Here is a 27,168-nt window from a genome sequence, read left to right on the forward strand (position 1 = left end):
AGACAGGCAGACTGTGTGGTTAGATTCTGAATGGGAAGTGGAATTCTCAATTGAGGGAACTAGGGGTGTACTCTCCCTATCCAGACGACTCTCTAATAAAGATGATTATAAAAAAATTGCATGTAACACAGAATCTTAAACCAACAATTGGTTTGCTTGGCATAACATGCTGTCTACAGGGGTGAAAAGAGCGAAATCAGGTAGCAATGTAATGGTGGTTTTCTACTTTAGGGCCGATTCCGAGCTCGGTCGGAAGGGCACCGAATCGTGTTCGGCATTAGCGATTACAATTCGGAGACTGGATTTCCGTCAGAGTCGTACACGGGTCCGGACGTCGAAGAACGATGCGAACAAGCGCAAAATCTCCGTCCGAATCGTTTCCAGGTCCGAACCGCACCGTACGACTCAGTCACAAGCAAACCGTGGCGCGCAATGGAGACGTTTCACGACCGAGCTAGCAAGATGCTCGATTCGGACAGCCGGATCGAGTCGGAGCGTCCGACTCGCAATAGCTCCCAGAGTTGGACTTCGGGGGTCCGCGTCAGACCCTTGTTACCCGCAGCCTTACGACTCGGACACAGGGGGAGACCCATGAGTCTCCCCAACACAGGCATGTACGGTGCAGATGGCACCGATGCGTACCCACTGTAGGGGTCACACTGTCCGCGACGTACCCATTCAGTCAATGGGAGCCCATGTACGAGTCGTACGACCGGCTCCCATTGACTTCTATGGGAGTCTGACCGAATTGAGTACAACAGCATACGGCCGCATCGTACTCGTTCGGTCGGACTGCAGGAGTCCGTATCGGTCGAAAAACACCCTGGGTCCGGCTCGGTTGGAGTGCTTTCTGATCCAGATCGGAATCGGCCCCAAAGGTTTTCCATCGCGGTGGGCCACAAGAGAATTGTGAAAATGCATTGTAACACTACTTATTTTCCCTGATCTGATCGAGACAGCCTAGCCAGGTAAAAAGAGGGCTGCTTAAAGTTAAAAGATATATTAGCCGGTAAAATTGTAAGTTTACTTAGTGTTATGGTTAACATCAAAGATCAACCCTTGAGGAGAAAAAAACATTTGCCCTAGTTGGGTCTACCTATGTACTTGGAGCTGGTTTGAATAAAAGTGTTAATTCTTGCATTTGAATGATTCCTTTTAGGGATATAGATACTTTTTATTGTGAGTGCAAATTGGGTGGGCCTTTGTAGAAAATAAGAGATTAGTTCTCATTCACTATATCGTAAAGGGGTGTTAATCTCTTGTTTATCTCTGCTCTTACTATTTCCCTTAGGATTCTTATGAAGCTCCAGAGACTATAATTGGTGCACCATTGTACTTTGGAGTTTAGAATCTGCTTACTCTAACTTGAGAATGTTTTTCTTGGAGTTGCTAGTTTGCTGACTCGAAACAGTTTATGCCTTTTTTTGTCAGCGAGGAACCTGTCTGGGAAATAGTTCCTAAAAAAGATTCAAAACCTAAAAAAAAAGTCTTAAAGTCGAAGGTGGATTACAATTCATGATAATGTAACCGCTGTGATTATTTCACATGTACAACAAACTCCGTTTTTATTTTTCTCTAAGTTCAAGTGGGGCCTAGAGATATCTCTTTCTTTGGTTTGTTTCTCTGGCTTTTGGGTCATGCTTCTTTGCTAACATTTCTTTTTAGCATGCCTCTGAAAGTAGATATTTTTAAAGTTTGCATTCAATTATCTCTACACATTCAGAGGCAACACCATGTTTGCCTAATTGACGCAACAGCTATTTTCGCTTCAGCAGCTGTTTAGTGTATATTATTACTATTCTGTAGTTGCCACTCATAGTTGTGTACCCTTTCTAGATCCAGTGATAGAATACACCCAACTTGGTGTATGTCACAGGGTGCACTGACTGATACTGTGGGCCCCATGAATATTGGCATGTTAAGAGTATGGTGAAAACTGGATATGGGGTAATTTGACTATGAATTAACTGATTTCATTTTATGAGTTCTACAAAGTGTACGTTTCATATTAGATGTGGATTAAAGATTGATTTACAAGGACTATATAAAGTAGCCTCTCAGGAGGCCCACACTATCAGGACTGAACCCTGTGGCACACATTAGTTTGGATGCATGCTATCATTGGATTCAGGAAACTTTTAGACTGGAAGAAGTTGGAGGGTTAGAATACCCTATGAGATTGAAAATACCAAAAGAGAGAGAGAGAGAGAGAGAGAGAGAGAGAGAGAGAGACATTTACAGTGTTTTCTGTTACTCTTGAGTCTACTTATTCCTCCAGTCAATTACTCTGTACTCCTCTTGGATATAAGTCTGTAGTAATGTATTTTGAGGTGATTGAACAAACTGCAGAGAATAAGGCTAAAACAATTAGCATACTTCAGCAACCAAGCTCAACAGATATATGCCGTCACTGAAGAGGTCAGACTCTCAGCTATCTCATCTAATTCTGTAGAGAAAAAATCTCAAGCATCTGGAGTATTTACTGAGACATGAAATACATCAATATTTACATCCTATCACGCTCATCCATTATCATAAAGTACAACATTGACTGAAACCGACACTGCAAAGATTAAAAAGCAGTTAGTTATCAAATGAAATGCCATTTTGAGTAAATAGCCCTTGGATATGATTCTTATTGTTAAATAAATAACTAAATCAATTAAATCTTTTGGAGATTAAATTAACGCCAAGAAATCCGAATTATCAAGGCAATTGAAGTATGGCAAATGGGAAGATGTTTTAAAAGATTTCAATTCAAATATTGAAAACTTCTATAAGGAAGTTAAAGGAAGTAAATTAAAGACGTTTAAAAGAGATGCAATAAATTGCAAATGGAATCACTTGGTCAAGGCTTATGCATGGAAATTAGGAACTATTACAAAAATACTGCTTCATCTGAAGATTCAAGCTTAACAGACAGTGATCATGAGCAAATCACTTGGAAATAGTAGAAATTTAATTGAGCCAATAGCACACACTATCAGCTTCCACATTTGCTGCCAACGAGTCTTCTTTTTACCAGCAAGTCTAGTTGAAAATGAAAACTAGACCAAGTGAGCAGGAAAAGACAAGTGAGGAATCAAACAAAACACTAATAATTAATCTTTACAAAAAGAAATGTAATAAACATCAAAACCAAGTATTTAAAGGGGAGCTCTTATGTTGGAACTCAAATCAATTGGAATCACAGATATCAGTCTTTTGTTTGATGAGAAGCATCAGTCTAGGGCACGTATGAAAATGTGACGACTCCTACTATGACTCAAACAGGGGTACAAAGGAAATGTAATCCTAAATTTACGCATGTGCCATCAGTTATTCATAATATTATTGACTCCTTTGAAAGTATGGTCAATAAATATTAGGGGTATTTACGCTGTAAATTTCAGTCTAGAGGCAACATGAACATGAAAGAAAGGATGATTTTAAACAACCTAATGACTAATAAGTATGTCACTTGCTGGGTGGTATACAAGGGTGGAGCAGTTGTGGCAGTGAGCACCATTTTGTATCATCTCAAGGATTTACAACATGTTCCCTATACCAATAGATACTCTCCATGGGACATGGCTACTACTAATAAGTTATGTTGCATCCGCTATAAGATTTTGAACCAGGTCTGTAGCATGAAATGGATTGAGGAAAATACCAAGAGACTCCTGCTACCAGAATAACCCATTAGTCTATATACTGACTTCTTATCTGAAGTGTACAAATATTCTGTTGATTCACCTTTCAGATCAATAGTTAGGAGCTCAATTTTATCAACCATTGCCAAATACATAGATAACCTTTTACAAGAAATTGTCCAAAAACAGTATTCACATTTGAAAGATGCCACACTCATTTTAACTACCCTGATGAACACCACAGTACCTGAATGACCAACCACCATGGTATGCACTCTAGATAAAAGATTCATTCAATGCATCTGTCTCACACAATCAAGGATTGGGAATTTGAGACCAGCTCAATGGTCGTGATGGAAGTTCTTCATTTGTGATTATACTACAGTAACTTTGACTATGACAACAGTATTTTATTAACAGTACAACCATGGGTTCTCTAGCGAGACCTTGTTACACAAATATCTTCATGGCTAAATTTGAGCATCATAACATTTTGCACAGTTCCATATGACAGAAAAATGAACTGCTTTATAAAAGGTTAAGTGAGGACATTTTCATTTGTTGGCTAGTAGACAAGAACGTGTGGCTTTCTTTAAAGTATTACACCTATAAATTCATAAATACAGTTCAGTTAAAAAACTCTTCACAGAGCCACTTATCGTATCCACTTATTGTACTGTACAAGATTTTATCCCATTCCTCTCTAAAACAACTTGCTGAAGAAGCCAGTTAGCACGAATAAAAATAAGGAAAATATTTTAGATGCAAAAATAAACCAGTTTACATTCCAAAGGTGTTAATGATGGGCTATAAATGTCCTGCTTTTTGTAATTCTGTTTGGACAGTCATGGTCTTAATTGTGATGTACAACTTTATATGTCTTAATGTCATATGACACTTCTGAATGCAATCTGTAATGATGTCATCTTTATTGGGTGTATGGTAACCCACATGCTATGCATGTCTTTGTTAGAGTTGAATAATGTACAGAGTATTGCATTATGTAATGGGTCCACTGGTGACCAATACTGTCTCTGGCTAGTTTCTATGGTTTTTATTGGTTACAATGTTACTTAATCATAATGTTAATTAAAGTACGTTTTTCAGTACGTTTTTGGGAGTTTTTTTATGGTATTGTTTTATAGCTCTGTTTAGTTTGTTGTTTCGTATTCCTTTTTATAACTCCATATATGTATTTATTTTTTAAATTCTGGAATCATAATTTTTGTTCCAAGAACTAGCATTGGTCCAGGGACATATTTGAGTAAAATTATTCTGAAGGATACTCCTACCTGCAGATTTCTCACCTGTAGAACAAACCCCAGGAACTGGATCCGTAAAACTTCAAAGCAACAATGTCGCCAATAGAGGACACCAGACTTGATCGGTGTCGGGAGTGATGTCAGGTGACGTCACTGAGGCAATAAAGCACCCACCTTGGCGTATTGACATCAGTTCACTTTTTTCCACGCCTTTGATGCAAATCTAGAAGTTCACTGTCTGAGTAATTGTCCTCACAAAATTATTTTTGCAGTCCCAATGTCACCAAGCCTTCTGAGTTCAAACCCTGTAGTGAGTGTAAGGGACAGATGTTCATTTCATACCCACACAGTGGGTTTATGGCGCTTAGGGTCCAACCATGAGTTGAATACTTGCTCCTCGTGCCTCAGCATGCATCCCATGGCCATCAAGGAGCAGGAGGCCAAGCTCTTCATAGCTAGGTCAAAGAACGAACATCGGCTCTGGAAGTGCTTCTGGGACCTTTCCTGCTGTTGATCTTCCTCTTCAGCCAAGAAGAAGAGTAAACATAGGAAGAAGAAGAAGAAATTTTCCCGAGGTAAGTCTCCTTGTCTCTCTCTGTCTCCCACAGGACCTTCATCCTCGGAACCAGAGCTTGTCGACCTGACACTAGTGGATACTCTGTGCAGTACTGCTCCTCCTACTGACCCGGCTCTGGACATATCTCCTCCAATTGCTGAAGGCTTGGCGCCATCAACTCCTCAGGTCGAAATGGGTGCTGGAGCCTGCTTTCCCCAAGTTGGATCGAATCCAGCACTGTTACTTAGCACAATGTATTTCACTTACATGAAGGCCTCGGTGCCATCCGGTGCACCTTCATGCTCAGCATCCCTGTTGTGCACGACACTGTTCCTGCCTTTCCAACTGACATCATTTGACACCACACCATTGGAACCAGCGCCTTTACAACATTGATTCAATCCGGTGCTCCCTTTATCCATCCCGCAACCAATTCCATGGATGGCACTGTTACTGCCTCCATCACCAGCACCGCCTCCAGATACAACTTTACCAGCACCACAGCCTTACACCTCACATCCATTCTTGCAGGGAGGCCCAGAGGCTGTTAGAAGATGAGGCTTATAGTACATGCCTCCATGAATGTTTTTGGGATGGACTCTGATCCCGTGGAGTATGTTCCTAGCTCTGACCGGGACCCTCTCGAAGAATAACAGTGCCTATCTTCAACCAGGGGCTTGGACACCTCCCTTGAACTTGCTATTGACTTCCCACTGGACCACCAGCGCCGTTAGTCGTATCACTACACAAAGCCATGAGAAAGGCCGTGGAGGTTTCAGATTTGCAGCTCCCAAGAACTGAGACAAAGACTAATGTCCTCACTGAGTTCCTCCTGCCTTCATCTGCCTCCTCTGGCCCCTTCTGCCTTTCAATAAGGCTGTGAACCCGTCATGGTGGCATGGGAGAAGCCTTCCTCTGCTCCAGCAGTCAGTAGGCATGTGGGATGCTGTTATTGCTCTGCTTTGGTGATCCGGCGTTCCTCTCCACGTACCCTTTGCCGCAGATCCTTGTCATTCAAGCTTCCTGTTTGGAGGTATCTGTTCTACAGAGAGTAGATTCTTTACATCAGCCTTCTGGAACTGACGGCAGTCTGGCTTGCGTGCAAGGCTGTCCTCCCCTCCATTATAAATCAGTCAGTCCACATCTTGAGGGACAAAACAATTGTGATGTAGTACATCAACAGGCCTTTTCCTGGAAACGTTAAAAATGTGGTCTTAGGCACACTGCCAAGGGATCTCGCTCCCCATTTATAACCTGGCAGGGTCTCAGACTGACTGAGCCAACAGCCTGAGCCATTGTTATCTTGCAGATCACGAGTGGTATCTTCTGCTGGAGGTAGTCCAAGACATATTCACCTATGGGGCACTCCTCAGGTGGACTTATTTCCCTCCTTGGAAAATGCTCAGTGCCAGCTGTTATGCACCCTCCAGTATCCATTGAGTGGAGCCTTGGGGGATGTGTTTCCGTTGAGGTGGAACTTTCAGCTGCATTACGTATTTCACCAGATACACTTGATTCCTTGAATACTCTGGAAGATTTGCAAAGACTAGGCCCAATTTATTCTCATATCCTTGGATTGATCAAGAACGGACCTTCTGCGCTTCTCCACATATTCCCCTCTTCACCTTCCACTTAGGCTGGACCTTCGCTCCCAGTCAAAAAGAATAGTTCCTCACCCCAGTCTCTGCGACCTCTGCATGCTTGGAGTGGCAACTACTGAGCTCCTTTCAGTGGCACTGGAGGTGATCAATGTTATTTTGTCTGCGTGTCGCGCCTCTACTTAATCTGTTTATACAAGCAGATGGGGGCAACTTTGTTGCAGGGTGGGCAGACAATGGTGTGGATCCTTTGCAGGCCAAGCTCTCTTGTGCTTCCGTTTGCGCTGTCCCTTGCTTAGAGATGAAGTGCCATTTGAACTGATAAAGGTTATTTAGCTGCCTTGTCTGCTTGCCAGATCAGCCATCTCTGTTTAAATTACCCCTTTTCATGTGTTTTCTTAAGTACCTATCTAACCTTCTCCCTCCAATTCCCTTTGAGGTTCCTTGATGGGACCTGAACCTGGTTCTTACCTTTTTGATGGAGGCTCTATTTGAGAGCTTCACAGTTGTACTCTTCACATGTTGCCCCTCCAAACTGTTCTTGGTTGCTATTAATTCTGCAAGAAGGGTCAGTGAGTTGCCAGCCCTTTACCATTGAGTTTCACAGGTTTTGGCCCACAAACCAGAACTTACAAATGCCTCCCACTTCTCCATTGAGGCCATTGTCCACAGCTTTAGGGGAAGGGGAGGTGCCATTGTCACCTTGCCTCAACATCGACCCTCAACTTGTTTTATAGAACGGGATTCAATGAATTATTTAATTCCTAACTCCCACCAAACTCTTTTACCAAATACTTTATGACTGGGTTAATTTAGTATTCTAACTAAAGTTCTGTCATATTGAAGGACAAGTGCTTAATAACGGATTAAGATATAAGTGGAAATTTCCCAAAGCGTGTATTTATGCAAATCAAGATTTTTAGTCCGTGCTTTGGCGTTTACGCATTTGAGATACTATTGTGGGGTTGCTAAGCAGACTGTACTGCTTATTGTTGAGACAGCTGTCCTTTAGTAGCTTCTTGCAGATGGCTGCAAATGCTGGGATAGAGCTGGAGGCCTTTGAGGAACAGTAGATGACCGTCCCTGCATTGATATGCACTGAATGCAACATTATATTTTTAAAGCAGTTTGGTACCTTCGATAATCAGAGCCTTTTGACATGTGTCCTTAGACTTACCCTTACCATTGAGCCCAAAACTGAGCCCTCAGTCCAGCCGATTTGCACTTGACCATCAGGTTTGCAAAGTTGAGTAGTCTAAGGCTATCTCAGGGAGGTGGTGTAAGATTACTGCTGTTACCACCTCTCCGTCCTCTACAGCACAATGAGTTGGCCATAGACCTGCTCATCAAAAGAGGATCGAAAGGAATTTTTCTTTTTTTAATTCACCATTGTATGTTTTATGTGGAGTAACTGATACAAGTCTTGAAGATTTGCCTGATTCCTTTCTGCCCTCGTTGCAGCTGATCAACCAATCATGAATGGATACACAGGTTTTGTACAGAAATAAACTCAGCAACGTTAAGCAACGTTTAGGATGCATTAGTGGATATTTGAACGTGTCTTTAACCAAAAACACCATGGTGGATATTATTGTATTGAATTTGTCAGTGTTTTAAACTGTTCAACAGATTCTGCAGCATTCTTTCCATTATTGTTGATGGGAAGGATAATTGTTGATTGTATACTATTTGTTTGTGAGGTACTGACTAAGCACAAATTCTATGAGTGATGAATGTAGGCTTAATGTATGAATCGTCATACAATTAAGTGATCCAGTTTCAGGCCCCCATAATGTCTGAAACATTCTGACCTATGTGATGCTGGAGGAGTAACTCTCCTATGCATCCTTACTCTATTTTAATCCTCTCCAAGGCGTTACATTATTAAAGTAATATCCTTTGGAAGTGGCCAGAGATTTTTAGTTTACAGTTGCATATCCTGCAGTATCATTACAAGAAGTACTCCCTAAAAATAGGGAGTCCTTTCGTCATTATAATCCTTTCTGGTGAATGAGACATCCCTATTATCAAGCACGACACGTAGGCTGTTGTGTGAGTGCTCACCTAACTCTTTATTGAATATTCTGGATCCTCTTTGAACAAATACACAATACTTGCTAGATTTTCCATATCATTGGATACTTTCCTTAGGTATATCTATCATTTTGTTGTGGTTGCCTTTTTTTGTTGGTTTGCCAAATAAGCACTGTCATTTCAAAATAGATTGGGCTCAAGTGAACCAGTTTACAGCTCATTGAAGGTATTGAAGGTAAGGCTCTGAGCAGGAAACCATTGGCTGTGTTGGAAATGGGTAGCGAGGAACTGTACAGGTGGATATAAGATCAGCTTGGACATTTAAAGAGCTGTAGCCACTGTTGCATATTATTGAAATTCAGTGTTGAAATGTGAATTTTCAGGTCATTTAGTTTGTAAGGCAGGCCCACGACATTTTGTTATGTCTACTCTTGCGTGCCTTATTAGATAGTTTGCATTCATGCCTAAACTGATGTACATTATAATTTTATTAGTCTCAAATTTTGTTCTGTTCTCGGAAACCTAAATGGCTTTAGGTTTCCTCTTCGCTTATGATGCTGACACAAATGTTACTGTTAATGCTGTACATAATTCTTTGAACCGAACTGAAAAAAGATATGAATTTCACTTTTATTTTTGCTTGGTCTAGAGGACCATTTAGGCATAAACGTTGTTTCTATTGGTCCCACGTTCATGCGTATCTCCGCTTTTTTGCTTTCTTCCCACGATTGACCATTCTGACCGGGTGTTTCTCTGCTACTGATTGCACTGTCCTCATGAATATTTTAGAACTGAGTGAGGATAATTAAGCGAATGAGAGAACCTTTCTAGTCCTCATCGCGGACAGAATCCAAGAGTTATTACAGGTTGGTGGCTGTGTAGTTGTTTTGTGGTTTTATTCCTGAACCAAAATTGCAAGTTCCCATTACTGTTCCCATTAATAACACTTACAATGAGAAGCTATATTGTATAGACGAGGATACGAGCACATTGGTTTGCAGTATAATGAAGCTGTGTTCTTATCACATCAAGGAATCAATTTTTCAAACACAAATAATTATTAACATTACAATTCATATGGAAATCATAAGTAAAATGAAAGCTGCATGTGTATTTCTGATTCTTTTTTTATGGTTCCCCTTTACCTGCTAATCTTTTCCAAACAGAGAGTTTCAGAAGTGTCAAACAGTTTTTGGTACAGTATGCTCATCCTACCTCCATTACTAAAGGACAGTCCAGCTGCTCCCTTTCTGTCTGCATACTACCCAGATTGTGTCGGTATGAGTCCTTCCTGCACTAGTACCCGCCGAATACCCAGTGGAAAATCCGAGCACTCCAGAGGCTTACCTCCACATGTACCTGGTGAGTTGTACTTTCAGTGCTAATGCTGTGCCTCAGTCCCTTAGAAGTGTTTCATATGCTTATCAATATTAGATACAGGCGAAGATTTGAACATTGGTGAACCCAAAAATGATGGTAGGATTGGAATTTCCCCAAAACCAGTCAAGATTTTTGCAGTAGAAATCTCACATTCTATCAATGTTATGTTCATAGCCTGTGTGGCTGTAGATACACATGCTCTGCATATTCTTGCCATGTATTGTTGGTCTCAGACGATTACAACTTTTTTTTCTTCAAAGAAGTCTTTAGAGTTGCAAGGTGATGGTGACCCCTCCTCTGCTCGTGGATGGGCACAGACTCCATTGCTAAATTATTTTTCTCCACCATGAGGTTCGGACAGGATTCAGTGTGCTCCTGAGCTCGACAAGTTTGTCGCTTCCCATCGGTGCCTATTACAGTCCTCAAGTACATCGTTGTCGTGCAGCCATCTGGGATCTTTTCAGTCACTGCATGCCTTGGAATACCTTAAGGAGAATGAGCAACCAAGGTTATGCAATAGAGGCAGAGAAAGAGCACTATGCACCTTCACACAGGCAACATCTCTGCCCCAGAGAAGACCCTGCCAAAGAAACAGAGGCATGACTTCTAGAAGGCCCTGCCATCGGACACTCCTGTGACCGACTAACCTGCCAAGACGCACAAAGCCTTCTCCTCCTCCACTACCACCTCCACTTACACCTCTACATCCCTCACCTCCTATGCCTCCACCAAAGAGGTTCCCGGAGTCATACTCAGATTCTGGCAATCCTCCGATACTGGCAATCCTCCTAGCCCTTATTCCCTAACGGAGGACTTTGCCCCAGTCTACCCAGTTATCTCAGTGGATTCATGGTAGAAGAACAATATAGACCCTAAGAAAGACCCTGACATAGAGCATGTCTCAGCCAAGGCCTCCCCACCAGATTACATCACAATGTATCACAGTGTTATTCAGCGTGCGGGTCCCTACCATAAGGTACAAATGTACTCCGACCCCCTAAGAGGATGACTTCCTTGAAGAAACGCTCTGAAAGAAAGAATGCTTTGTCCAGTACCTCCCGATGCGAAGTGGAAGATTAAATCTGTCTCTGAGATCTTCAAGGAGTTGGTGAAAGATTGTGTGGTAGCACCATGCATTGAAAAAGAAATATAAGCTGTTGCCCTCTGACCCCCTATGTATCTGTCGTCTTGCCCTAATGGACTCTTCAGTGGTTACTACTTCTAGGTAGAGGGTTGCAGCCCAGGCCACTGGGTAGGCTCAACCTCATGACAAGGAGAGCAAGTGGATTAATGCTGCAGGGAAGAAAATGGCTGTGGGCACGCCCACACACTGGAGCATTGCCAATTCTGTAGGCTTACTTTCTCACCATGATAGAACCCTCCCTAATCAAAATCAAAAGTAAGGGGAAGAGCTAGTGGGCAAAGGCTAGGCTATTTTCAATGCACCCTTCAGGTGTTCATTGGATGCAGCGGATACAGCGGTCAGGGGGGTCTAGACCTCCGACCATTTGGCTCTGTGTGTCTGGCTTCAAGCAAGAGGTGCGACAGCAGCTCGTCAACCTGCCTTTCGACAGGGAATACCTGTTTGGACTGGGAATTGACATTATGCTCGAGAAGATCAAGAATGACACAGAAACCTCAAAGGCTTTTGGTGCCCTTCAGGTTCCTTTGGGTAGGAGATTCCTTCTTAGGCAGCAATCAAGAGGCAGCTCCTTAGCTGCTTCCCCAGACCAAACCCAGTCCTACTATCGGCAGCAACAGAGTTATCACCAACAGGGTGGCAGGGGTTTCACACAGCTCTCCTATAGAGGCAATGGCTCCAAGGGTCGTGGCAGAGGCACACCTAGTTAGGGAGGCTCTATCTCCAAGAATGGACTTGTCCCGCATCCCAACCAATCACACGACAGGGGGAGACTTCAGGGATTCTTTCCCTGCTAGGATGAGATCACCACAGATCGATGAGTCTGAGCCATCATCTACTGCCTCAATCTCATCTCAGTCCCACCAAGGATCACACCTTGTACCCACACACTCAGACCGGAACATCCCACGTTGCTACAATGGAAGGTTCAGGCACACCTAGTCAAAGGAGCCATAGAGACAGTGCCCCATCAACATCAGGGCAAAGGCATCTACTCCTTATATACTTCCTCTTTCCTATGAAGGGACAATCCTCAACGTCCGTCCTCTCAACAGGTACATCCTGTCAGAACATTTCTGCATTGTCATTTTACAGGGCTTTATTGCCCTGCTGCAGCAAGGTGACTTCATGGCCAAGTGTGACCTGAAGGATAGCTACTTTCACATCCCAATCCATCCAGCTCTTTGGCATGAACTCTGCTTCAAAACTACCAGTTCAAGGTATTACTCTATGGAATTGTTTATCAGTGATAGATACTCACCTCAGAAGGGGAGGAACTCGCATCTTCCCCATACCTCGACAATTGGCTGACCAAGAGCTCAAGCGGACTGGAATTCCTGACCGACACTCAGGCCCCAGTCTCACTGCTGCACAGCCTAGGGTTCACAGTGAACACAACATACTTGGAGGAACTTAAAATTCAACAATTCTTAGGGTCATTACTCAACTCTGTAGTAGGCAAAGGCTCCTCCGGCTCCCAAAGGGTGCAAGCATTTCAGCAGCTGCTCACTGTTTTTCAGCCACTCAGCCCACTTCCAATTTGCATGGTAATGTGCCTTCTGGGAAATTATGGCTTCATGCATTGGTATAGTTCCCCATGCCAGATTACATATGCACCTGCTTCAGGAATGCCTCAAGTCAGTGGTCACAAGCAGAGGGTCAGTTAGAAGATCTTATGTTGGTAAGGGTCAGTACCCATTCCTCTCTGCAGTGGTGGAAGAGTAACAATCTATTGCAGGGCAGGCCTTTTGCAGGCGCAGTTCCACAAGTGAGCATCACCAAGGATGTATCTGTAGTCAGCTGGGGAGCACACCTCAATAACATGACAGTCCAGGGTCTGTGGCTATTTCAACAAAGGGGTCGCCACATCAACTCCTTGGAACTGTTAGCCATTCATCTTACTCTCATAGCCTTCAGCAGATTCAAGGCAAGGTAGTACTGGTGCACACGGACAACATGACAGTCATGTTCTACCTACAAAAGAAAGGAGGCACTCCTCCACTATTGGTAATAGCACCGTGAATCTGGCACTAGGCCATACACCACCAGGTTCATCTAACAATGTATCGTCCAGGAGTGGACAACAACTTCGCTGACCTGCTCAGCAGGACGCAGCTACAAGTCCATGAGTGGTAACTCCACCCTCCAAGCCTACACCTTCACTTCCAGAGATGGGGCACCCAAAACAAAGACATTTTCTCCACACAAATATGCTAAATGCCCAAACTTTGCCAGCGGATTTCCACATCCCCATTCCATCGGCAATGCTCTGTGTTTGGAATGAACAGGGATCTTTGCGTACGTGTTTCCTCCTCTCCCACTAAATCGTTACCCAGTGTGGAAGCTAAAGCAAACATCCCTCTTCCTGGTGACTCCATTGTGGACCCAACAACCAAGGTTTTTTGCCTTTCTAGAGATGTCCATCGCCCCCACAAAAAGCCCCCCAACAAGCCAGACCTTCTCACACAAAACAACGGCAAAATCAGACACCCGAAACCCCAGACAGTTCAACCCTGCGATTTGACCCCCGAGGTCATAGAGCTTGACTATCTTCACCTACCTCAAGAGTGCATGTACATACTCAGGGAGGCCCTTAGGCCCACTACCTGCACCTGCTATGCTCCTAAGTGAAAGGGTTTTGTCCACTACTGCACTCCAAAGCACATAAACCCTCTTACGCCTAAGGTGCAAGACATTATTTGCTACCTCTATACTTAAAAAAGGCAAGGTTAGCTTACACATCAATGCAGCTACATTTGCCATGATTGCTGCATATATGCAAACCAGGTAACACGTTTCCCTCTTCAAAAGTCCTATAGTTAAAGCTTTTATGGAGGGTCTTAAGTTTGTCATTTCACCAAGAGTACTCCAAGCCTCAGTCTGGAATCTCAGTATTGTTTTCACCAGACTTATGGGCCCGCCCGCTTTTAGCCACTGCATTCATGCCCTTTCCAGTTTCTTACTTGAATGGTTGCCTTCCTGGTAGCTATAATGTCATGGAGACATATACGTTGACTACAGGCCCTCACTTGGCAGGAACCCTTTCAGGTACATCAAGACAGTGTGGTTCTTAGAACTAATTCAAAGTTTTTACCCAAAGTGGTCTCCTCATTTCACCTTAACCAGACCATCGAGCTCTCAGTTTTCTTTCCAAGTCAAGGATCGGTAGCTGAAAGGGCATGTCACACACTTGTTCTCAAGTGTCCTCTTGCATACTTCATTGTAAAACCAGGTCCTTTTTTTTCTTAAAACCCAAGTGGTTTGCCAAATGCATTCAAACCTGTTAAGCAAAAGCTAAAAGAACTCAACCTTCCCACGTCAAGCCACACGCCACCCACAAGCAGGGGGCTACTGCAGCCTTTCTAGGGAATATACCCATAACATATATTTGTAAAGCTGCCACTTAGTTCACTCCATGCACTTTAACAAAGCGTTATTTTGTGGACATTCGTTCTATGGCGAAAGCTAGATTTGGTCTAACTGTTAAAGATGTCTTTCACTTAATGCTGTTCTCTATCCGCATCAACATTATTCTTTTCTGCTCACTACTCCAGTCCTACTCTCCCCTTTGGGCGAAAACAATCTAACAATGTAGTCGCTTAATATCGGTACATTAAACTGAAACATGCTCTTTGGGTGTCACATTAAGGACGGGGAATCTATACCGGATTACACTCCATTAGAATATCGACTGTTACTAGACCAAATAGCTGACAAAGCAATCTCCCTCCAATACAAGAAAGTAATGAATAATTTACCTGACCCCCTCGGGACTCTCCGGGCGACTTGGGCATTGGACATAGGTATGTTGGAGGATGATGACTGGCAGGAGGCGATACAGAGCTTCAGAAAAATTGCTATACGGGCCAGATTCCGACTAATCTAGGTACAAATCCTACACAGAGCATACTATCCCTGCACTCTTCAGCTAAGATTGGACGGGCAGACTCAGATTAATGTGCTAGGCGTTGCGGATTACCCGGCCCGTTCTTTCACATTCTCTGGGAATGTCCAATAATACGAAAATATTGGACAAAGGTGGCGGGAGTGATGTCGGGGGTGTTGGGGATCCACATACAACCGGAGGCATGCTGGCTTCTATTGGGCATTACTGGGGAGAACAGATGGCCCGCACATACAAAAATCTAGCTAATGCTAGCTGCTTGGGTCGCTAAACATAACATTGCACAGCTGTGGGGTGCACGTGGGCCTCCTAAATTGTCAGACTGAAAAGCGGACATGGGCTGGTGTCGCCTGGCAGAGAGGGTGGTGTATGAGAGCAGAGGTTGCCCTAAGAAGTGGGGAAAATATATGGTGCTCCTGGAAGAAATACAGAGCTTAGAAGGGGATGGGACCAGAGGGATGTGGACATGGGAGCACAAACCGAATCTATGTGTACTATGTTGAACTGCTCAAGATACATGCGCATTATTGTTTGGACACACCAGTACTCCCCGCACAATGTGACAAGTATAACATATGATGACCCAATGTATGATGTGTATCTGACTGAAACGGTTTGTCTGTTTAATAAAAATACTTAAAAAATTGAGTCGTTGCCCATGCACATCCACGACGCCAAGACCTTGTGACTCGAAAGTCTCTTTCGAAGAAAAAAGTTGTTGTCACCCAAGTCCAACACTAGAAGGCAAGATTATACAGGGCATATCAATCTACAGCACCACATGCACCAAATAGTTGCTTACAGGGTAAGTAACATAATATTTACTTGTCTTGGGTTTCCTCTAAACTAAGAAGAAACATATAGAAACTTGAGTCTTGTCTTTCTATACTACTACCATTGCATTTCGTATTGCCTAGACAGAACAGTAGCGATTATCTATTTGTCTTTTGCGTTGTATTATTCGAAGTGATGTGAAGCACGCTTTTATTTTTCTTGGTACAATTTAGAAGCATGATATTCAGAATTGGCTTGTCACTACACAAATAGACACAGAGCATCCTTCGGTGACTTACAGTTCATATATGCTTTTGACCGACGTTAGAAAATATCTTATTAATCTTGTAAGTTCAGTACACATATACACATATTTTACCACAGGTATTGAGTTATGTTTGAATACAGATGTTCTTTTCTTTTTTGGGTTTGGTGGACTTCTTTGTCCTATCTCACAAGTTGTGGTTTACCAGCACTTAGATGATTGCTTCTCCTTTTTCATGACACAAAGCTGCTGGTACGCCCTGTGTTGTAAGTAGGCAATGTCCATACCTGGGATGAAGATTTTTCTATGAAAGATGTTGAATTCTTGGTTACTCCCAAACTTTGGGCTTCTGCAGATTTCCTCCAGATTATCGATGTCTGCCTGAATTTCTAGTGGTAAAGTAACTGTGCAAACGCATCAGACAGAGAAGCGGAATGGTTGGGACCAAGAAACAGGGCCACTGTATGCTACCCAGAGAGGCTGGCAATGCTGCTAGTTCAGGCAGAGGTAATAATGTGCGTAATTGCTGCTACTAGTAGGCTGGACGTAGCATTGGGTCTCTTACTAGCCAGACCTGGGTGTAGTTTGCGGAGTTTTGCTATGCAGAACTCCGCAAAGTTACAAAAAAACTCAGTGAGTGTCAGAGTTCATGTGAACTGCAGTTTGTGCTGGTATTCCGGCTGCTTGGGTAGAAATTCTACCCGAGAGGCAGCTAGCGCTCGCGAACTTACCGTTCGCGAGCAGGGAAAAACTGCACATCGCAAAGCGGAGTTTTCTGCATTCCGCAAGCTCCGCGGAGTGGAGAAAACTCAGCGAACGGAGCGAAGTTTACTGCCCAGGCATATTATTAGTAAGTATTTGCTTCGAAACTCCTCATCTCAATTCGGCTTCGCCACGAATGGAATCCCTCCCTTTCCTTCTGTGGCTGAATGTGGCAAGGACTTGTGTGAGAACAGACTTTGACATCCTGACACCCAAAAAGGGATTGCTGAAGAATGATGTGTGAGAGAGGTCTTCTATAGTTTAATTAGGTTGCTTTCAAAACATGATGCAAAATACAAAACGAAAGCGTCACTAGATGTACTTTTGTTTCTTTTTTTATTACATTGTGAAGCAATATTAAACAATTTCATAGCTGCTTCCTCCTCTTACTTAGGTTTTCTACACATTTATCTTTTTTATTTGCTGCAGACATTTGAAAATATTTCTTTCCATTTTCATCTAGTTTCTGTAATATTTGGCTGTGTCTAGCCATGCCCTTTGATTGATAATCTGAAATCTGGATTATTTTCATGATTTTCTTGGAATACTCCTGTATAACCACTGGCCCTTGGTGCTCCCCTTGAGCCATTGTTTGTGTCAAAAGTAAGCATTTGCATATTCAGCAAAACTTGTTTAGATTTATATTGGTAATGTTGTAAAGCTGTGCGCAAGCCTGTGTGTGTTTTGACTATTGCAACATCATCTGCAAAGAGTTTAAAAATAAATTCATCAAAAAGTTGCATGTTGCCAAAACTAGCAGCCAGAATGTGCTTACATTTTCATAAGCGTGAACAAAGCACTGCACTGGTGCCTAGTGGATCAATGTCCTCTACCCTTTTCATAACTGTTGGGTCAAAGGACCAGAATACACGTAAAAAAGTTGCTCTATACATCCACTCTCAACAACTGCTCACCTGATTAAGTAATACATCTTTTAAATGATTGACCCTTGGAGGCTGATAGCTGGGGGGGTCTGGGACGCAGGCTCCATATTGCCCTGCTTCCTGACCGGAGGACAGTACTAGACCACTCACGGTTTTGCAAAGACTTGTAATTTAGCTTAGTTTTAGTTTAATTTCCCCTATTTCACCAGGCACAAATGTTTGGGGGGTCTTAACATAAAAACAGCAAAAGGGTCCTGTACGATTCTCGGGAAAATGCTCTAGCTCAAGGTAGTGAGCTTCATCGGCAGGTGGAGCCCTCCTTTCCAGCAGCTATCTCTTGTCAGTTCCCTTCTACCAGAAGACCCACCTGGTATGATATTGGACTTCATGTGGCGGGGAATCTCCAAGCACTGGTTACCCATCTGCTTCCACTTAAGTTTAAGGACAGCCCTGAACCGTAACACATCATTTGTCCCCTCTGTGAACTTGCAGTCTTCAGGACCTTGCAGTCTTCGGGACAGGGAAAATGCGAAGTGCTGGGCTTTTGCGCAAGGCCTAACTTATAGCGCCACAGCAAGAACAAGCGACATTCAGTTGTCTCTGCTGCGGGACTCACCTCCAGTGGTCCAGCCCCCCATTATTTATCTGTTCGACTGCAACTGGCCAAACAGTTGAATGCCAACATCACTATCTGTGACGGTGAGCCCGAGTGGGCCACTACATCCCATCGAACTTTAGATGCACTGTGATACACTTTGCTGGGTACTTGCAAATTCACAAAATCTCTGGCTTGGTGCTGGGTTCGGTCTGAGTCCATACCGATGGCCAGCTTGGCTTTGGGAGCAGGTGACCTCTGTTGGTCCCTCGGACTGGGGTGGGCCTTCTCCCGAAGGACTCACTGTCTCTGGACTACCTCTTCAAGACCCATGTTTCGTGCATGCCGGAACCATGACATGTTCCGGGTTGGCGTGTCCTCGCCACAGGAGGCAGTGCTCAAGGTGTCTTGTACCGCTGTCACTGTCCAGGATCCTTTTTCATAGGGACTATGAAACTTCCACCCTGGGTGACTGTCTTTTACCAGCACTTGTTCCCCAACTTGCCGCTGTCGTTGCACAGATCGCCAGGCCTGCTATCCCGAATTGGCAGTTGAAACATTAGATGCATCGGTGTGCATTTGGTGGTGGAGTGTGGCGAGTTGTGGTAGGTCCTCAGGAACTTGTGGAGCGCCTATTCATAGTCTTGACAGTGGTCTACATGCACATTTAAGTGCTTTATTCAAGGTTCTCATAAACCACTCGGCGGTGCCATTGGCTTGCGGCCTCTGCAATGTTGTCTTCCTGTGGTTGATGCTTAACGCTGAGAGATACTGAGCAAATTCCGTGCCCTGAAATGGTGGGCCATTGTCTGTTTGGATGAACAATGGTTTGCCAAATGTTGCAAAGGTCCTTTTTAGCAGAGGTTTGACTAGAGTGAATGCACTCGACGGCACCATCACCAAGGTCAGGGTCCGATTGGGGAAACAGCCAAAGTCCATGCTCCTCCTTTCCCAAGTGTGTTGTGGTGCTTCCTCTGTGATGTCGGGGGCAGAAGCTGCAGGACTCCCTAGTAGCTGGCAAGTGGGACAGGTTTAGACTACTTCATCTACTTTGCTGTCCATGCCATTGGTGTCATTCATGGGCCAGGGCAGCTATGCAGTCTTCAAGCTCCCATGGGGCAAGTGCAGCCCCCTCTCATTATGACTTCGCCTGCCAAAGAGCTAAGTTAATTTTGTACTTCCCAGATCTCAATGAGCCTGAACTTCTTTTTTGAGTGCCATTGGTTGACATCTTTCAAAAATAGGCGCCAGGCATTGTTGGTGATGGCCCTTCCAACCTTTGTAGCCCGTATTCTCTGGCTGTCACATGCCGGATTTCCTCTACGGTAAGGGCGTTGGGGCAGGCTGCTTCTGTCACCAGACATGCAAACTCTTCCTCGCCATCATCTCTGGCCTCAAGCTCTGTGTGTGAATGCCTTGAGAGAAAATCCGCTAGCTAGCTCCCGGCCGGTATGCAACTGTGAACCTGTAGAGCAGGAGTTGCACTGACTACCGCTAAATCCTTTGGAGGTGTGGGGAGCAGTTTGAGCAAAGAGGCTTACCAGTGGCTTGTGATCACCTTACATTCATAATATATATATATATATATATCATCCAAAAGTGCCCCGGATCATGAGAACGCCACTCTGCAAGGATAGGAAACATTCCTTTTATTTTTGCACTAAACACGATCACAGCCCCAGTTCATTTTTAAAGCTTCCCAACGCGTTTCATTGCCTCATGCAATTTCTTCAGGGGAAATGGGGAGACACAGCAAAAACCCGGTGCAGTACTTCAAACAATTTTATAGTTTGTGTTTTTTACCCACAATGCACGATTTTTCTGTTACAAACTGCTCGCTGGACTTAGAAGTGCCTCTGAGTGATGCGGCAAATATGCCTATTTGTCTTAGTTAAGCGGGACACAATTGGTTCTAGTTAATCAGAATTCAATTTGTTCATGTTTGTATGTTATTTGAGTGGTGTATATGGAATCGTACAGGTGCATGGAGATGACCTGATCCTGTTTGACTGTGTGAACTTTTGTCTCACGATAGGAAGAAGTCCTGTCCTTCATCTTCCAGTGAACATTGGAAATTTAAAGTTCCTGGTAGCTATGTGACTTTGTATAAGCACTATTTTCCATTTTTCCTCACTATCACATATTATTGTTTGTTGCAGTAGCAAGTTTACATAAAAAGGTCCTGAAGAAAGCCGGGGTCGTTCCCCAGAAGGCAGAAACATGTCGACCACCTTGCATAGCGCCACTGAGTAGTATCCATCTTCAACTACAGGGCGTGTTTTTAAGTTTTGACACTCTGTCCTTCACTCTGAAATTCCTTGAAGGCCCAGTAGTCAATTTTACTCACCATTATTATTTAAGCACTGCACGTTATCAACACCATTATAGTGAGGAACATTGTACATAGAGGTTTCATGCTACCCTGGCACTAAAATGGCCAGGTAGAGGTTTGAATATGTACTAAGCCCTAAATGATGAATCTCCGCCAAGTGGGCGGTCTGATGGGTTTTATTCGAACCTCGGGTAGTCTACGGCATTGGGCTCCACTTGCATGCTTGTTGGTTGCATGTTCACTTGCTCAGGCATACACACCACTGTCTAGACTTGGTCTACTCTATTGTTGTTGTATACTCGTATTTTGGGGATTGAGTAGACAGGTCGGTAAACTATCCCCTTGACCCTCCACACTGTTTGTTTTTTGAGTATCTAGTGCAGCTTCTATGGCTGCGGGTCATTGTTTTGTTGTATGCGCACCCTCGCATACAGATATAGCTCACCCAACCTACATGCGATGATACCCCACACAGTACAGTCCACTTATCCCTGGCTTTCTGCAAACTTTCCATAATTGTGTGAAAAATGTTTACAGCTAATGTGATCTTCGACTAGTCCGTCTTAGAACACCACTTATGGGTGGTTCTGTGTACATAAAATGGTACTTCCGATCGGTTTCCTAATTGATCCAGCATGGCATCCTTAGCCCTCCAATATCTTTTGGCTCTGTCACCTAGGTCACTTTTCCGACAATATACCCCGGTTCAGACAATTTCTGCCCAATGTTTATACTTATGACAATTGCTGGCGTCTTCTTCGCGTGAGCTCCTGTTTTAACTACAGGTTGCCCCGCGTGCAGTGCGCAGACTCGGCAGAGTAGTGACTTAGGCCTTGCGCATGCGCATGCGCAGTCGTGCTCGCCGAGGGAGTTAGTGGTTTCCCTTCCGGCGAGGAGGTAGCGATGAGGCGCTCTCTCTAAAACCTTGAGAACTACTCAATTTGGCCATTACGAGCGTGCCGGTGCGAGCGCTTAGTGAGTCCCCATGTGACTAATTAACTCTCAGTTCCCCTATAAAATGAAGGCGGGCGGCAGGAGACACACCTCCACTTCCGCTCGTTCAACATCAGAGGTACCGACGGACAGGTAAGGAGTAGGTTGCTGTACTGATAGGGCTCATACTTGATAGTTACTACTTGTTATCTCAGTAAAAGATGCCCCCTTACTCCATTGTGAGTTACCTGAGATATATTATTGGGGGTTTTTGTAATCAGTAGAGTTCTCCAGTACTTACCTATTATATTTATGATATGGTGTATAGAATTATGGTTTTAATCTATTGTGCACATCTACACCTTATACTTGGGGTTATTTTATAAAAACCTCTTTTGCAGTTAACCCTTTGGTGCCTGTGGTCCCTTGTGACCCATTTATTCAACTCAGAGCTAACAAACTTAGTGGGCTGATTTCTGTGTTTTTGTCGCATGTTTGTTGGGTTGTCATGTAGCGCTATTTGGCTGGACACAGAAGATGTTTTTTCACTTACTGTGTCCTTTGTCTACATTATAGAGCGGGGCCTCATTCCCCCGAGCGGTTGCCGGGTGAGGTGGGGTCGTCACCCACACAAAGCTGGGTGAGTATCACTAGGGGAAGTGCCTCTGAGTGATGCGGCAAATATGCCTATTTGTCTTAGTTAAGCGGGACACAATTGGTTCTAGTTAATCAGAATTCAATTTGTTCATGTTTGTATGTTATTTGAGTGGTGTATATGGAATCGTACAGGTGCATGGAGATGACCTGATCCTGTTTGACTGTGTGAACTTTTGTCTCACGATAGGAAGAAGTCCTGTCCTTCATCTTCCAGTGAACATTGGAAATTTAAAGTTCCTGGTAGCTATGTGACTTTGTATAAGCACTATTTTCCATTTTTCCTCACTATCACATATTATTGTTTGTTGCAGTAGCAAGTTTACATAAAAAGGTCCTGAAGAAAGCCGGGGTCGTTCCCCAGAAGGCAGAAACATGTCGACCACCTTGCATAGCGCCACTGAGTAGTATCCATCTTCAACTACAGGGCGTGTTTTTAAGTTTTGACACTCTGTCCTTCACTCTGAAATTCCTTGAAGGCCCAGTAGTCAATTTTACTCACCATTATTATTTAAGCACTGCACGTTATCAACACCATTATAGTGAGGAACATTGTACATAGAGGTTTCATGCTACCCTGGCACTAAAATGGCCAGGTAGAGGTTTGAATATGTACTAAGCCCTAAATGATGAATCTCCGCCAAGTGGGCGGTCTGATGGGTTTTATTCGAACCTCGGGTAGTCTACGGCATTGGGCTCCACTTGCATGCTTGTTGGTTGCATGTTCACTTGCTCAGGCATACACACCACTGTCTAGACTTGGTCTACTCTATTGTTGTTGTATACTCGTATTTTGGGGATTGAGTAGACAGGTCGGTAAACTATCCCCTTGACCCTCCACACTGTTTGTTTTTTGAGTCTCCTTTTTCATGACACAAAGCTGCTGGTAGGCCCTGTGTTGTAAGTAGGCAATGTCCATACCTGGGATGAAGATTTTTCTATGAAAGATGTTGAATTCTTGGTTACTCCCAAACTTTGGGCTTCTGCAGATTTCCTCCAGATTATCGATGTCTGCCTGAATTTCTAGTGGTAAAGTAACTGTGCAAACGCATCAGACAGAGAAGCGGAATGGTTGGGACCAAGAAACAGGGCCACTGTATGCTACCCAGAGAGGCTGGCAATGCTGCTAGTTCAGGCAGAGGTAATAATGTGCGTAATTGCTGCTACTAGTAGGCTGGACGTAGCATTGGGTCTCTTACTAGCCAGACCTGGGTGTAGTTTGCGGAGTTTTGCTATGCAGAACTCCGCAAAGTTACAAAAAAACTCAGTGAGTGTCAGAGTTCATGTGAACTGCAGTTTGTGCTGGTATTCCGGCTGCTTGGGTAGAAATTCTACCCGAGAGGCAGCTAGCGCTCGCGAACTTACCGTTCGCGAGCAGGGAAAAACTGCACATCGCAAAGCGGAGTTTTCTGCATTCCGCAAGCTCCGCGGAGTGGAGAAAACTCAGCGAACGGAGCGAAGTTTACTGCCCAGGCATATTATTAGTAAGTATTTGCTTCGAAACTCCTCATCTCAATTCGGCTTCGCCACGAATGGAATCCCTCCCTTTCCTTCTGTGGCTGAATGTGGCAAGGACTTGTGTGAGAACAGACTTTGACATCCTGACACCCAAAAAGGGATTGCTGAAGAATGATGTGTGAGAGAGGTCTTCTATAGTTTAATTAGGTTGCTTTCAAAACATGATGCAAAATACAAAACGAAAGCGTCACTAGATGTACTTTTGTTTCTTTTTTTATTACATTGTGAAGCAATATTAAACAATTTCATAGCTGCTTCCTCCTCTTACTTAGGTTTTCTACACATTTATCTTTTTTATTTGCTGCAGACATTTGAAAATATTTCTTTCCATTTTCATCTAGTTTCTGTAATATTTGGCTGTGTCTAGCCATGCCCTTTGATTGATAATCTGAAATCTGGATTATTTTCATGATTTTCTTGGAATACTCCTGTATAACCACTGGCCCTTGGTGCTCCCCTTGAGCCATTGTTTGTGTCAAAAGTAAGCATTTGCATATTCAGCAAAACTTGTTTAGATTTATATTGGTAATGTTGTAAAGCTGTGCGCAAGCCTGTGTGTGTTTTGACTATTGCAACATCATCTGCAAAGAGTTTAAAAATAAATTCATCAAAAAGTTGCATGTTGCCAAAACTAGCAGCCAGAATGTGCTTACATTTTCATAAGCGTGAACAAAGCACTGCACTGGTGCCTAGTGGATCAATGTCCTCTACCCTTTTCATAACTGTTGGGTCAAAGGACCAGAATACACGTAAAAAAGTTGCTCTATACATCCACTCTCAACAACTGCTCACCTGATTAAGTAATACATCTTTTAAATGATTGACCCTTGGAGGCTGATAGCTGGGGGGGTCTGGGACGCAGGCTCCATATTGCCCTGCTTCCTGACCGGAGGACAGTACTAGACCACTCACGGTTTTGCAAAGACTTGTAATTTAGCTTAGTTTTAGTTTAATTTCCCCTATTTCACCAGGCACAAATGTTTGGGGGGTCTTAACATAAAAACAGCAAAAGGGTCCTGTACGATTCTCGGGAAAATGCTCTAGCTCAAGGTAGTGAGCTTCATCGGCAGGTGGAGCCCTCCTTTCCAGCAGCTATCTCTTGTCAGTTCCCTTCTACCAGAAGACCCACCTGGTATGATATTGGACTTCATGTGGCGGGGAATCTCCAAGCACTGGTTACCCATCTGCTTCCACTTAAGTTTAAGGACAGCCCTGAACCGTAACACATCATTTGTCCCCTCTGTGAACTTGCAGTCTTCAGGACCTTGCAGTCTTCGGGACAGGGAAAATGCGAAGTGCTGGGCTTTTGCGCAAGGCCTAACTTATAGCGCCACAGCAAGAACAAGCGACATTCAGTTGTCTCTGCTGCGGGACTCACCTCCAGTGGTCCAGCCCCCCATTATTTATCTGTTCGACTGCAACTGGCCAAACAGTTGAATGCCAACATCACTATCTGTGACGGTGAGCCCGAGTGGGCCACTACATCCCATCGAACTTTAGATGCACTGTGATACACTTTGCTGGGTACTTGCAAATTCACAAAATCTCTGGCTTGGTGCTGGGTTCGGTCTGAGTCCATACCGATGGCCAGCTTGGCTTTGGGAGCAGGTGACCTCTGTTGGTCCCTCGGACTGGGGTGGGCCTTCTCCCGAAGGACTCACTGTCTCTGGACTACCTCTTCAAGACCCATGTTTCGTGCATGCCGGAACCATGACATGTTCCGGGTTGTCGTGTCCTCGCCACAGGAGGCAGTGCTCAAGGTGTCTTGTACCGCTGTCACTGTCCAGGATCCTTTTTCATAGGGACTATGAAACTTCCACCCTGGGTGACTGTCTTTTACCAGCACTTGTTCCCCAACTTGCCGCTGTCGTTGCACAGATCGCCAGGCCTGCTATCCCGAATTGGCAGTTGAAACATTAGATGCATCGGTGTGCATTTGGTGGTGGAGTGTGGCGAGTTGTGGTAGGTCCTCAGGAACTTGTGGAGCGCCTATTCATAGTCTTGACAGTGGTCTACATGCACATTTAAGTGCTTTATTCAAGGTTCTCATAAACCACTCGGCGGTGCCATTGGCTTGCGGCCTCTGCAATGTTGTCTTCCTGTGGTTGATGCTTAACGCTGAGAGATACTGAGCAAATTCCGTGCCCTGAAATGGTGGGCCATTGTCTGTTTGGATGAACAATGGTTTGCCAAATGTTGCAAAGGTCCTTTTTAGCAGAGGTTTGACTAGAGTGAATGCACTCGACGGCACCATCACCAAGGTCAGGGTCCGATTGGGGAAACAGCCAAAGTCCATGCTCCTCCTTTCCCAAGTGTGTTGTGGTGCTTCCTCTGTGATGTCGGGGGCAGAAGCTGCAGGACTCCCTAGTAGCTGGCAAGTGGGACAGGTTTAGACTACTTCATCTACTTTGCTGTCCATGCCATTGGTGTCATTCATGGGCCAGGGCAGCTATGCAGTCTTCAAGCTCCCATGGGGCAAGTGCAGCCCCCTCTCATTATGACTTCGCCTGCCAAAGAGCTAAGTTAATTTTGTACTTCCCAGATCTCAATGAGCCTGAACTTCTTTTTTGAGTGCCATTGGTTGACATCTTTCAAAAATAGGCGCCAGGCATTGTTGGTGATGGCCCTTCCAACCTTTGTAGCCCGTATTCTCTGGCTGTCACATGCCGGATTTCCTCTACGGTAAGGGCGTTGGGGCAGGCTGCTTCTGTCACCAGACATGCAAACTCTTCCTCGCCATCATCTCTGGCCTCAAGCTCTGTGTGTGAATGCCTTGAGAGAAAATCCGCTAGCTAGCTCCCGGCCGGTATGCAACTGTGAACCTGTAGAGCAGGAGTTGCACTGACTACCGCTAAATCCTTTGGAGGTGTGGGGAGCAGTTTGAGCAAAGAGGCTTACCAGTGGCTTGTGATCACCTTACATTCATAATATATATATATATATA

At 44.2% G+C, this 27,168-nt stretch overlaps 1 protein-coding gene across 4 annotated transcripts in view; it reads left to right on the plus strand.

The window, feature by feature from the left end:
• Positions 1 to 27,168, plus strand: part of KDM1B (lysine demethylase 1B) — a 631,262-nt gene that overhangs the window by 183,621 nt on the left and 420,473 nt on the right. For all 4 annotated transcript variants that reach the window (XM_078687981.1, XM_078687979.1, XM_078687980.1 and 1 more), the window contains one exon: positions 10,249 to 10,444. In XM_078687981.1, the coding sequence (XP_078544107.1) occupies positions 10,249 to 10,444 (196 nt within the window). The remainder of the gene's footprint in view (positions 1 to 10,248; positions 10,445 to 27,168) is intronic.

Source organism: Lissotriton helveticus, chromosome 4_1 (genome assembly GCF_964261635.1).
Source record: "Lissotriton helveticus chromosome 4_1, aLisHel1.1, whole genome shotgun sequence".
NCBI lineage: Eukaryota > Metazoa > Chordata > Amphibia > Caudata > Salamandridae > Lissotriton > Lissotriton helveticus.